General features: G+C 40.4%; 1 protein-coding gene across 24 annotated transcripts in view; it reads right to left on the bottom strand.

Moving 5' to 3' along the window:
- The window catches only part of celf2 (cugbp, Elav-like family member 2), a 224327-nt gene that overhangs the window by 90866 nt on the left and 119498 nt on the right, over nt 1–13963 (bottom strand). For all 24 annotated transcript variants that reach the window (XM_034225887.1, XM_034225894.1, XM_034225896.1 and 21 more), the window contains one exon: nt 6465–6661. In XM_034225887.1, coding sequence (XP_034081778.1) covers nt 6465–6661 — 197 coding nt within the window. The remainder of the gene's footprint in view (nt 1–6464; nt 6662–13963) is intronic.

Here is a 13963-nt window from a genome sequence, read left to right as displayed (position 1 = left end):
CTCTACTCCAGCCAGAGCTCTGAGAGAGCATTAAGTCCTGGGTTTTATCTTCAGCGTCCTGTAATTAATCATTAGTTTATTCATGGCTGTCCAACTCGTCCCAATGTCTGATTGCCATTTCTAAAACTACTTATAACGAACCAGATATGCGGGTACAATCACATTGACTGGACAGGACTGATCAATTGATCAAAGTTTTGTACTTTAAACATGTCTAGGTAGCTTGTTAAGTTCACAAAGGAATCAATAAAATTGTAACTTAAACTATAATAATACATGAGAATTCTTTGCTGATGAATCAATAATCTATATCTTCAAAGTAGCTGTCCGATAACTATGAAGATACTCAAGTATAAATATCTTAAAAACGAGTCTAAATACATTTTGAGTGTGTTTGAATAATGTCCACCCCGATGGCTATAGAATAATAACACCATCAGCGTTTTGATTGGGTCCCTATACGTTTTGCTTTAAATGTACCACCAGTATGAACATGCTCCATTTACATCTTTGTTCAACAGGAAGTGAAAAGCACAGATAGAAGAGATATTCCTACATACCAAAGAATGTTGAGCTCTCTACAGTATTAGGCATTGACCGATGACAGAAAAAACAAAGTCATCTTGGAAAACAAAATGAACTGTGTTCTGTTTAGTTGCTGTTTGAGATGTTGTTTGTTTCGGTAGCGCCGACAATAACAAGAAAAAGTTGAAAACTTTCCACTTTAACAATGCTCAGACTTGTATCCTCCATTACTGAATGAGCTGAACACTTCATTTAGAAGTTATCTTGTACTCGCTGTCAATGAATGTTTATCATGTCGTTTTTTCGTTGTTTGTGTTCTTTGTTGGGGCGAGGAGTCACTTATCTGCTCGCCAGCTAATGAGGATCCAAACAAAACCCCGAGAAGGAAACACAGAAGTTGTAAAGGCTTGAAGCTGGGGCCGTGGAACTTTTTCCTCCCTCTAACAAACTAATTTAAATCCAAACTGCTGTATCGAGAAAAAAGGAAAAAAGGACCGCTGGGTCACCGCTGGGGTATCAGAGTGGGCTCATTTGCCCCAAATGGCCGAGATCCTTTTCATACAACAACAGTCGCTAATTTAAAATAAACACACAGAGGGGGCTACAATTTCCCTGACACCGGAGAAATTATCGTCTCAGTTGTAACGGTGAGCAAGGCGAAGGGGCCATTGAGGGTCCCTGGAGTTGAGATGAGGCCACGCAGCTTACTTAACTACGAAAAACAACAAGAGTGCTCAAAGCCGGTGGGTAACAAGGCCAGTAAGAGCCCAATAAAATGCTACATTTCCTCTCAAAACACCTTGCAGCAAAAAATAAGCATGTGGAGAGATTTTCATTCAAAGGAGAAAGAATAAAAGGTAGGTGTTTTTTGTATCTCCTGGAGAAGTGGCGGTGAGTGATATTCTTCACTCATCAGGAACAAAAAGAGCTCATTTCAAGGGCAGGGACGATGGAGCAGGCGCTGCAGGACAAGAGTTGGAACTTTGGACCTTTTTCTCTCCGTAGAAGCAGCAGAGAGTGAGGAGAGACTGGTTGGAAGAGGAGTCATCCCAAGGCTAAGAACACACACACACACACACACACACACACACACACACACACACACACACGTTAGATCATGATAAGTGTGTTGGTGTGCGAAAATGAGTGAATTTGGGTCTTTGCAGAACGCTGTCTCTAGGCTTTCATAAGCTCATATGACTAAGTCAGAAGCCAGAGAGGGGGAAAAACAGAACGCAGACAGAGTGTGTGTGGGTGCAGAAAGGTGAAAGAAACATCTCACCACAAATCATTTAATTTAAAAAATATGACCTGAATAGCTTGTCAGCATTTTTAATTTGTGTCACCTCATCTTCCTCTCGCTTTATTAAAGCTTCACTGGCGAGGAATCTCGGTTATTATAAATAGTATAGTGTTAAAAAATATTAATCAGAAGCCACTCCTGCAAATATATTTACAACAATGTTGGCTAGGTATTTTTCAAGTGGACAAAAGTTGAAAGAAATATCATGAATGTGTCTACTCTTGCAATATTTCTCAACTAAATAAAACTAAACTAAACTTAAAAACTGGACCCTAAGCTTTTCTATTGGGCTTAAATTCAGAGTAACATCACTATTATAAGCATTTATAGACTTATGTCAAAAAATGTATTGGATTGTCAAAAAGTATTAACTGACTAAGCGCTATGTAATGGGTAAGACTGATATTTTTAAGCCTTATAACACTGAACAGCATGTGGAGGTTCTTCATTAATTATGTTCAAGATTCAACAGATGATCAAGCCATTGACTCATTCCTTTAAGACAAGGCAGTTTTTTGTTAGTTTTTTTTTTATGCGGACGATACCGTTATGTATTTTGCAGGTCCCTCCATTAAGGAGGCTGTTGTTGAATTGCAAGCAGTTTTTAACATTATTCAGACTCAGCTCTCTGAACTAAAGCTTCTTTTAAATGTTGATAAAACCAAGGTAATGCTCTTTTCAAAAGCTAAAAAGACACCAGAGCCTGTTTTAGATATTGTAACTACGCAAGGAATAAAACTTGAAGTGGTTACCTGTTACAAATACCTAGGTATCTGGCTTGATGATTGTCTCACTTTTAAACGTCATGTCAATAACCTGCTTAAAACACTGAGGGTTAGGCTAGGTTTCTTCTACAGGAACAAGTCCTGTTTCTCGCTGGAGGCCAGGAAAAGGCTAGTCACTGTGACCTTTTTACCTGTACTGGACTATGGTGATTTGATTTATATGAATGCACCAGCCAATTGCCTGGTCAAGTTAGATGCCGCGTATCACAGCGCATTGAGATTTGTGACAAACTGTAAAGCATTAACCCATCACTGTACCCTGTATGCAAGGGCTGGTTTGCCTTCGCTAACTGTACGGAGGCTCAGTCACTGGTTCATTTTTATATACAAAGCCATGTTAGGGAAACTTCCATCCTACATCTGCTCCCTGATCTCACGGTGAATTGTAAGTGGCTACTGCCTGAGATCGCATGCTGTAGTTTTATTAAATGTGCCAACTGCTAGGACTGTCTTAGGGAAGATAGCTTTTAGATGCGCAGCTCCACTGTCTTGGAATAGTCTGCAATTTAAATGGAAACTGAGCAATCTGGTGCCACTAAATGTTTTTAAAGCTCGGTTGGATGCTACTCAATCGGAAGCTGTTGGTACCTGCTCATGTGGATAGTTATTGTAAATTGTAAAATCCCTGTAATGATGCTGTAAAATGTCCTTTTTGTTGTTCTGTTTATGTTTTTATGTTTCATGTGGAACCTACTTGAGCAGCTCTCCCTTGAAAAAGAGATCAATGATCTCAATGGGATACACCTGGATAAATAAAGGTTTGAAATGAAATGAAATGAAGTTCCAGAGTTTTTATTTAACATTTTTTAAATATATTTTGGACTACTTGCAATGAACGTACTACGTTTTGTGGTAACCAGGGTTTTGTCTAAACCGGGTAACAGGGGCGCCCGTAAATGTTCAAGTGATGCCAGAAAACAATATTTATGTTCGTCAAAAACGGTACAATTACACCAAAAATATGAAAATCGCGTCAAATAGACCGTCAGCGGCAAAAACAGGTTTGTTTTGTGTAACAGGCTTAAACACTTAAACTGTGATTTCTGAATTAGATTGTTTCTTCAACTATCCTTTTTTCTGTAGAAGAAGTAAAAAAAAACACAACTCAGGATTTATTTGTTGTTTGAGGTGCAATATATGACTCAGAAGCCTTAAGACATGAATAAACTATAATTTTCCAATTCACTCTATTGCATTATTTTTCATTTGAAAGTGGGCGGGGCCGTCATTTTGTCCGGAAGTGACGTTAGCGCCCTCATACTATATTTTTCCAGAAAAACCCCTGGGTAACCATTAATTTAAACACGATCATTATAAAAATGTGTAAGCATTTAAAGACCTCAGTCTATTTTATGTCAAACATGTATTACACTGTGGAAAAATATGAAAAGACTGAGCGGTATTCAAAGGAATATAAAGATAAAGCCTCTCATGACTTATATTCTGAAGGCTGCAGAGCATATTTTTGAGAATATATTGACGTCCTTCGATTAGTATGTTCAGGATTGAAAAAGTCATGCCTGTTTAAAAAGGGAGGTGTTAGTTTGTGTGTTTTCAATATACTATACTATTTATTTAGCATGTAGTGAAATGAGCATGCTTCTTTTTGTATAGATCAGCATTTTGAAAACAGGAAAATAGGGACGTTCAAAGACATTTCAGCTGCTCTAACCTGAAGAAGGGGCCCCAACTCTTAAAATAATAAAAGTCTGAGCCCCCTCTGCAATGTTAGCTTAAAGGGGACCTATCATGCAAAATGCACTTTGTGATGTCTTTTACACATACATATGTGTCCCCGGTGTCCCGGGGAACTCACCTAGCGTCAGAAAATAAAACCCTCTCTCTTTTCCTCCGTACCCAAATCTTTTAAAAACGGGTGTACAACGAGCGGATACAGATTTCATCCGAACTGACGTCAAATCGGCAGCGGACCCAAAGAAAGTTGCTATCAGAAACAATGCCTGACGTGTTTTGGACGTCTTTGTTTACATTAGCAAGCCTCGCTAACACTCAGAGCTAACCTGTACTGGAGAGCACATGTGTTTAAAAAGCAGGAAATAAAAAAAGGAACTCACCTTGTGATAAACCCGCAAGAGAAAAAGCATTTGAGCTCCATACTATTTCAGAAATAATCCTTCACGTGGTTTAAACAGGATGGCGTTTTATTACAACCGAATTTAACTTTATCTCCGGTAGAATTCTGATGAGGCATTAGCTCCGCCTCCTCTTCTTTCTTTCTTTTCAAGCTAATGACCCAAGATCCGCGTTTCTCTAACAGGGCTTCAAAAGAGGGGTTTGAGCAGTAAGAGGCATGGCTACAATGGGTGATCTGTTTGGTATTTTGAAAAAAAAACTTCACAGATATGTTTTGTATAGGTATGGCCCTACAATATATGTTTCAAATATAGCATGATAGGTCCACTTTAAATAAACGTGTTGCAATGGTGCAAACACAAAGTCAATCAATACACGTATGGGAATCATTCGTTCCCATACATCCCTAATTCAATTGCATTCTTTTGGCAGAGTGTTTGTTCACTTCAAACCCGCTGAATCATATTCGGTTTCCTGTGACACTCTGGAACTTCTCTTGAAATTTGCTTTACGGTGGGATGGAAGCAAGCGTCGTCTTCTCGTTCCCTCTCTTTGTTTTCCTCCCACTCCCCGTGTCTCATCAGGAGTGTCATCAGCCCACCCCCCCTCCCCGGTTGATGCCTGTTAATATGGCAGCGCGATTGTCTGCCTGTTCGCTGCTGCTGTCTCTATTGTTTGCTCTCACACTTGACAAATTCATCAAAGGAAAAAGAGAAAAAAGGAACGGGGGAAAATAGCTACAAATCATGCCGCTTCGCACAATTGACTGTGTAAGTCTGGCGGGGAGAGTCTTTGTCTTCAAATGGTGCACAAAATGTGAGTTTGCTTCTGTACATTTGCGCATATATCTTTTGTTCAGCTAGTTACTGGATGGGACGGCCCACTCAGACGCTGGGTTCATGGAAGAGTGCCATTGTGAGTGAGTTTCTATATGTTTCTCTGAATCCATTCAAATCATTTAATTACATAATCTAGCAACAACAAGTAGAACATATACCGTCGCAATTCACAAGCAAAAAAGGAAAGAAAACATATATGTATACAGTAAATATATAGAAATATTTATACAAAAGGGGAAAACAACAAGAAGAAAAAAAATGGAGTGAACACATGTTATGTTAAGATTAGGAAAAGGAATGGAAAGAAATTAAATATAGAAAGTTTAATATTAAAGGTAAGGGGCAAGGAAGGTGAGACGAAGTAAGAAAATAATAAAATACAAAGATGAGAAATAAATTGAATAGAGGTATAGAGGAAGAACAACTGAAAGAAAGAGGTTAAGGAAGGAAGAAAGAAAAAGCATTACGAAAAAAAAGGATGTATACAAATCTAGGAATGAAAGAATGTAGAGTATAAAGTACAGGAATACCGGAAAGTAGCAGGGGAAGTGAGACAAAGTAAGAAAAGGTTAAAGGAACAAAGACAGAAAATATATGGAGACAAGAAGGAAGTTAAGAACAATGTTGAAGGAGAGAAAAGAAAGGAGAACATAAAAACATTTGGAAAGAAACACAGAAGTAAAGGAAATACAAAGAGGAAAGGAGAAATACAGAAAAGGAGGTCAGAGAAGGGAAAATAAAACAAAGGTAGAGACTAATAATGGGTTAGGGTAAATGAGAGGGAAAATACAGACTAAAAGCAAATCTAGAATCATAAAAGCTGCTCCAACAGGCTTCAGATCAGTGCAGTCATGTAAAACACCTGAAATGAAATAATTCAGTAAGTAAAAGAGAGAACGGGACAGTCCGTGTGTGTACCTTTGCTCTGTGGAGGGTTCTGGCTGCGGTCTCGGAGGATGTTGATCTGGTAGACGGCTCCGTACGGCTCGAACAGCTCCTTCAGCTCCTTCTCCGACCAGGAGCGCGGGATCTGACCCACGAACATCTTGATGGCGTCCGGGTCGGGCTGGTCCGAGTGCTCCAGCGCGCCGTTCATCTTACCGGCCGTGCCGTTACTGCGGAGACAGAAGGGATAGGGTTATTATACCGATCACAATGATTTAGATTAATTGATATTCAATCGCCTCTTCTCATCATCATTGAGCATGAGTGGGAAATAATGTTCATACTGTAAAGACTCAAAAGACACACCTGCTTAAGTTCATTTCCATTGAATTGTATTAAGTCTTATTTTATTCTGTGTTGTGTTTATGTATTTATGTTTGTATTAAGTGTTTTTATTGATCACCAAGTTATGTATTTTTTTATACGGTTTGTGAAGCACTTTGTGTTACCTTTCTGTATACAATATCTTATATAAATAACGTTTTATTTGATTAGATTTGTTGATTGTTCCCTAAGACTTTTTTTTTAAAACTTTTGCTAGTCCCTATAAATCTAAGGCTATATTTGCAACTGTTGTGTCCCTTTTAACACATTGAGAAACATAACATGAATAATAATCTAGTGTTGTACTGTTGTTGCATTTTTACAAACATCAATGATACAACCTTGAATATCCTTTAACGTTTGAGTTTCATATTCACAATGTTACATTTTCACAAAGAAAAAGGTTTGGTTTTAATGCATTTTTATGACAATCCAAAGGGGTTTTCTTTCGTATCCAATTGTAATCTTTCTTTTTCCATGGACAGAGACATTAAGTGTGTTGAGGAAAGAAAAATACCTAAGAATTGCCATCATCTAAGCCAAAATAACAAAAAGCAATATCTATTTACACACTATAAAGCCAATGTTAAATTCTCTTTTCCAAACTTTCGTGTGACCTTAACTAAATATTCCCTTAAGAGAGGACCCCAATGTCTAATTGAAATGTAATATATGACCTTCAGCACTTCCTTTTTATAACACAGCGGCCTCTAAAACAGCCGGGCCATCGCAGGAACACTGAAACTAATAGAAAATCTCTCCTTACAGCAGAGCGAGGCAGCTTTCAATGCCGGTTTTACAGACAGACATCACTGAAGCTGGCAATTTCTCTATAAACTGGCGACACATCAGGAAACTGACATCACACTGACCCTAAAAGTGGATTTTTTTGATAGTGAAGATTCGGGGACGGATCTCTATTCCTGGCATTTTACAGCACCGCAACAAAATATATCTATAGGATTTCCCCACGGTTGACATGAGATCTGCAGTTGTGGAGAAGATCAGAGACACTTTATGAATATGAGTATGCAGGCCTGCCGCAATACATGTGTGAATGTTTGTGCATGCATGAATGAGTGCTGGATAAGCAGCGCGTTAGCGTTGAGGTTGCACTTGAGGGATTAGGCAGACAAACCAGTACAGTAACCTCCAGGCCCTCTAACAGGACACAGATGCTTACAGGCAAAATCGCTCCAGTAACACTTCCACATCTGGAATGCATATGGAATGGAGGTGAAGTGCGTCCACCCTTTACACTGCAGAGCTACACCACTCACACGTATCTCCACAAAACACACACGTCTGTCCACGCGTGTGGAAAGCTAACTGGAGCTACGGCGAATACATTCTTTCAACATCCAGGCCCTACGGAGATGAGAACAGCACACGTGCATGCATGAGGCAAAGCGTGACTGTGTTTTCAGCACATTCAAGTGGTTACAAACACACACTCACGCATCACAGCCATCAAGGCCTGTGGTCTATTTAAGATGGCTGAAAACCAATCCAATGAAACCAAAGTCGATGGCTGTGCTATTTTATTGCTCTACTTTCGCTTTGTTATTCTCAGCAGGAGAGTGAAAGAGCATTATCTTAAGAGGCAAAAACAAAACAAAGCCAAATCCCGAGCTTGGTTAGCTGACAACACTAATACCGCCCTATAAAGCTCAGCAAGAGAGAAAGAAAGGAGGGAGGGGGAAGAGAGATATGGAGAGAGGGGGGGGAACAAAAACATCCAGACCTTTGAGAGCGAGCCATCCATCTTTTGCAGAAAGAGCCAAGGCGCTCGGCAGAAACGCCCAATTCTTTAAAGGACTTAAAGGACATGTCAAATAAAATGCCAGAACCGGAGAAGGAGTCAACGAGCCACACCAGTGCTAACAGTCCTCGAGGGCAACCACCGCTCCTCGCTAAGCTGTCCGATAAATCGCGGGGGGGCCCGACGTCGTGGGAGCCCCGAGGGTGGAGCAAAGAGGGGAGAAAGGGAGGGAAGGGTAGCGAGGAGTTACTGTCCCTATCTCCCTGATGTTTAGGCACATAAACGCTAAAACGGCCGCATTAGACGAGCCTCAGTGGTCGCAGGGTTTAGACTGCAGCCTTCGCCCTCTGACACACACACACACACAGCTAAAAGAATAACTGGAGACAATCCCTCATTGTTGGCTGTTTATGTGAGGCCTGTGGGGATTGAACGAGTCCACGGTGGAGGCGGTACAATAGCCAGTGTCAGAGGAACACTGTCCACCATTCACTCTTGCCTGTAAGACAATGAATAGGTTGACACTTGCAGCCATAAGGCGTACAAACACAGAACTGTCTTAGTGTAGATTGCACCCTCCGTCTTTCCCTCAGGTGGTTGGAAGTCGGTGACTCTCACTACAAAGGAATGAAGCGCTTCTTCCATGCCCCCTTGGCCAAGACTGACAAGGTGTTATTGCGAGCACACAGAGCTCTGCTGTGCGTGTGTGTGTGTATATGTTTGTGTGACTCTGTGAAGCTCAGCAGGAGAGTGTCCTGAGGCTCGGATTAAGTCGTTGAGTGGATCCACTCCTGCCACAGCCTCTCCATCTCCCTCCCCTCTTCTTTTCTCTCTCCCCCCTCTCAATTTGAGCCAATTGTTTGCCTTAATGGCTTAACTATTGCTTCCATCACTCCAGTCTCCCTGCAGCAGAGGGCCGTGACTGAGGGTTGATCCACACCGGGCGCGTGTACATGTGTGTGTGCTGCACAAAAAAACATCAGTATGGGTCTTGGAAGCAGCTGCTGAGAGCTGTTATTCCTTTGTGTAGCTCTCACATTAGACAACAGGCTCGTTCATCCAAACTACAGCTGCTGATATTGACTATAAAAGCTTACAGCGGTTATTTATTTGTCATACTTATTTAACATTCACGGCTTTGGATGTTTCTTGGAATGGCACAATAGCAATGGGACAGGTTTTGTTTTGAGAACACTGTTTTATCTTGCAGTGCCAACACTTCTAAATACTATACAATACTTTCCAAAGCAGTAGATACAAACGTATTCAGGCCTATAGAGGCTAATTAGTGTCTTTTGTACCATCATTGAGTTCTTTTCAATGCAAAGATGCACTGCTAAGTATAATAAACTGTCATTCTCAACACTAGTTTCCCAGTCTTCTTTGTTGTGCACATTAGGGTTGCAACAAGGTTTTATTTTCATTATCTGCACTGTAATTTTGTTTGTATACTAATGAAATAATTCCAATCCAGTTCCTCACAGTCCAAGGTGACATGTCTTGTTTTGTCAGTCCAAACCCCAAAGATATTACATTTATTATGACGTAAAGCATAGAAAAGCAGTTTATGTAAGAATGCAATTGTTCTTTCTCAGGTGGGTAGAACATATTTGGCTGTCAATGAACATCTCATGAATCGTAGTGGGATTTTGCGGATTTACATTTATAAGAGAGAAAATAAGAAATCATTCATACCAAGGAGCTAAAATATGCTAACACAACTGAAGAGAACCGCTGAGTCGGGTGAAAAACTCCAGTTTGTCACAACAAGCCAAACTTTCAAAATCAGATGTAGGTATGTGAAAAACACTGGGATAAAATAAACCAGATAGAAATGGGCCGCAAAAAAGGAGGACTAGCGAGGAAGGTAAGAATGGGACTGAAAGAAAGGGAGAAATGGGGGGAGGATGGGGGACGGATGCAGATGAGTCAGGTCCAGCAGTAAGCGCAGCTCAGAGCTTAGCAGGAGCTCTACCAGAAACCAGGGGGGTATACTACGAATCTAGTTCAACCTATCCTGGATATGTTTTGAGTTATCCGGTTGACTTAATCCAAAACAAAGCCGCTCTCGCTAAACTGTCCTACAACGCTGGTTATCAACTCGTTCGCTCAAGCCAGCCGTGTCCTATCTAGTTAGGTGCGCGTTCACATGTAAGGGGTGGTATCTGGAGCATTCGACCAATCACAAACATGGAGAAGCGTACTGACAGCGCAGCCTACTTTCTGAATGAAAAGTGAACTATAATATTAGTCAAATATGAAGAAGTTAAACTTTAAACATCCATGACTTAAACACTTTAGCCAGGATCAAAAGCCACATAGCTGTAGGCCTACCTGCAAGGTGAATACAGCTGGTAACAGAACAAGTGTTTGAATGCGTACATTAACAGGTTTATGATATCACTGCCCCGTCTAAGTCACGAGTGGATCTGACTTTCATTACATTTGACTCGAGTCAACTTAATGTGTTGCTTAAAATAATACTTCTGCATACAGTATGTGACTCAGATAAGGAAATATATGATACATTATGATGTGATATAATGTGATATGAATGATAATGGGACACATCGACGTCTGCACTCACAGTGCCGCTGACTAGGCTACGTAATGTTACTTTGATCCGGTTACTTATGTTGTGGAAGATATTTAATTAAGCTTTCTTAACATAGCCTAATAGTATAATAGTTATAATAGTCAGATTGCTCTGAAGATGGGAGGTGATATTCTATTAATTTTCACATTCACACAGTCGGTGATTTTGGCCGGCCGTCTTTCCTGCAACGGCAGTTTAAACTGTATTTCCTCCACACACTGAGCTCTGATTGGTCAGCAGGCGGTGCTTTCGCTGAGTTGATCTCTTATCCTGGAACATATCCTGCTTCGGAGCACAGACTAGGTTCCAGGATAAGTCACCATGGAGATCTAGCCCGCTAAAAAGGGAACCAGCTTCGTAGTACCGGAAATCCCAGAAGTTATCTTGCTAAACGAAAATCCTGCTTCGTAGTATACCCCCCAGGCCCATGTACACACAAGCACACACACATATGACAGATGCACCCACACACATACAATACGTAGCACACAGTCAGGCTGCAGTTAAGGCTGGCTGCGTTGATCCCTCTGCTGTTTTTCCCTTCTGTTTCTGCTCTAAAACACACAGCCTCTGTGAGTCCCCTAACCCCACAATCGAAGCGCGCACACACACACACACACACACACGCACACACACACACACACACACACACACACACACACACCCTCAGTGGGTTCGTGCAGGGGCCGCATTGTCACACACTTCTTCTCATTTGAAGCGTGTTTGCAAGGTGTGTAACGGTCCCACAGGGGAACTAATCTTGTTGACAAGCAGAGTGAGAAACATCAGTCCCTCCCCGAGGGAGCAGGGCAGTCAAGGTCAGCGAAACACACACACACTTAAACACACAAACACATGCATTATGTACTGAAATGTTAACACCCAGGCACAGACCTGGACAGTCACATCTCCTCTCTCTAAGACAGATTCTTATACAACTTTCATACAAAACGTCTGAATATCAAAGTCTTGATATCAAGGTCTGATTCAAAATGATAACAAAGAGCAAATGAATCATGAATTTTTCTGACATTTTATATATATATAATATATATATATATCAAATGGGTATTCCATTAAACTAGAAAATAATCAGAATATACTTGATAATAAAAACATTTGAAATATGGCATGGTGTTTAATCCTATCCTTTTAGAGTTATACATAATATTTTGTGTAAAATGTATGATTTTGTCACACATCAGAGTTTCCTAATATGGGATTATTATTAGGGGTTCAAAATAGGAGGATGCAGCCAAAGAATACATTTCCGACTTTTTCAATGACTTGTGTTTAAATATTGGATAGTTTTACCTCTTCAGGTTGACATGGGATATTGAGTTGACAATTTGTTTTGCCTTTATGTGGTTTAAGACATGAGACCACCGCTGCTGTGAAGACAGACTGTGAAGACAGACTGTGAAGAAACTATTTTTCAAAAATAATTATGTATGATTTTGGGTCTCTATGCGGTAATTTTGTGCAAAACGTGGTAATTGTTTGCCTTTTTGTGGCATCTTCTCTTAAAGGAACACTTGGTAGGCCAAGACAAGTGGGGGGCTCTGAAATGTTGGGCCCCTGGGATAATTCTCAGTGAAATTTCAGTAATCCATCCATGGCCATAACCACAGAAATACTGTACACGTGGAAAAACATTTACACAATTCATTTCATAGTCCTGAGTATTTCCTCTTGCTGTATCAAACTGTAAACAAGATTAACAACCTCACCACAACAAACCGTGAGAGCCGAGCTTTCCCCCCTGAATCCCACTCTGTAACTGATTTTGTCATTGAGGCAGATTAGTGGCTCAAACTAAATGAGTAGCGTTCTGTATCGACTGATTTATTTGGAACACTTCTCTGTAACCGATTTAAAGCGAGGTAAAATGGCTCCCGAGGGTTCTTCTCTTGTCAAACCAGGGAGTGTGTTATTGCCTGTGATTTACTTGAACTTAACAATACGAAACATTCCACCCACCTTATCAAAGACCTCAATATCCAAGCAACATAAATACAGACTTCATGATAAACAAGCTCCAAACGTACACAAGCTAAACAACAACAAAGTCCCCAACAGGAGCCTATAAAAACAACCAATACCTAAATAAAAAAATGCCAACACTTTTTCAGCTGATAAACTATCCATTAGGATTACCAATATGTGATTTGTTTTTCCAAATAATGTATATTTGGCAATTCATGGAAATGTTTGGAGTAGTGAGGAGCTGCTAGCTAACTTAAGCTAGCTAACTTTCAATAGTTAGTGAATGTTCAACCCAGTCTCATGGCATTTCGTGTTCACTAACACGATTTTTAATCTATTGATTCGTGTTCACCAACACGATTTCCCCCTTTTTTTCGTGTTGCACAGCACGATTTTAAAAGTAATGTATTTCTACTGGTAATGACGCTCATGGAAGCACGGCATTCGTTTGTGTCGGCTGCCCTTAAAGGCAATGTGAGCGTCCATTCTCATTGGATAACGGAGAATTGTACACCCGGAAGTAAGTATTCCCCTTACTGTCGATTGATTTTACAGTGATATCTGCACTACTCATCGACTAAAAAACACCAGATTATCCTTGTTAATTACACAACATTGATTGGTTTAAATTGTGTGCAATGTTTTTGTATTTTTCCCCTTCGATTCGGAGAAACAAATATTTTTTCGGAGTAAAGGATGGCAGAAGACACTACACTACCCAGAATCCCCAGCTATCATTTGGACTACACCATGTGCTCTGTTTGACAAACCCCGTGCTAGTCCTCAAGCTCTGTGATTGGAGAG

Source organism: Gymnodraco acuticeps, unplaced genomic scaffold (genome assembly GCF_902827175.1).
Source record: "Gymnodraco acuticeps unplaced genomic scaffold, fGymAcu1.1, whole genome shotgun sequence".
Taxonomy (NCBI): domain Eukaryota; kingdom Metazoa; phylum Chordata; class Actinopteri; order Perciformes; family Bathydraconidae; genus Gymnodraco; species Gymnodraco acuticeps.
The sequence above is the reverse complement of the archived record's forward strand: the minus strand, read 5'-3'. Positions and strand labels throughout refer to the sequence as shown.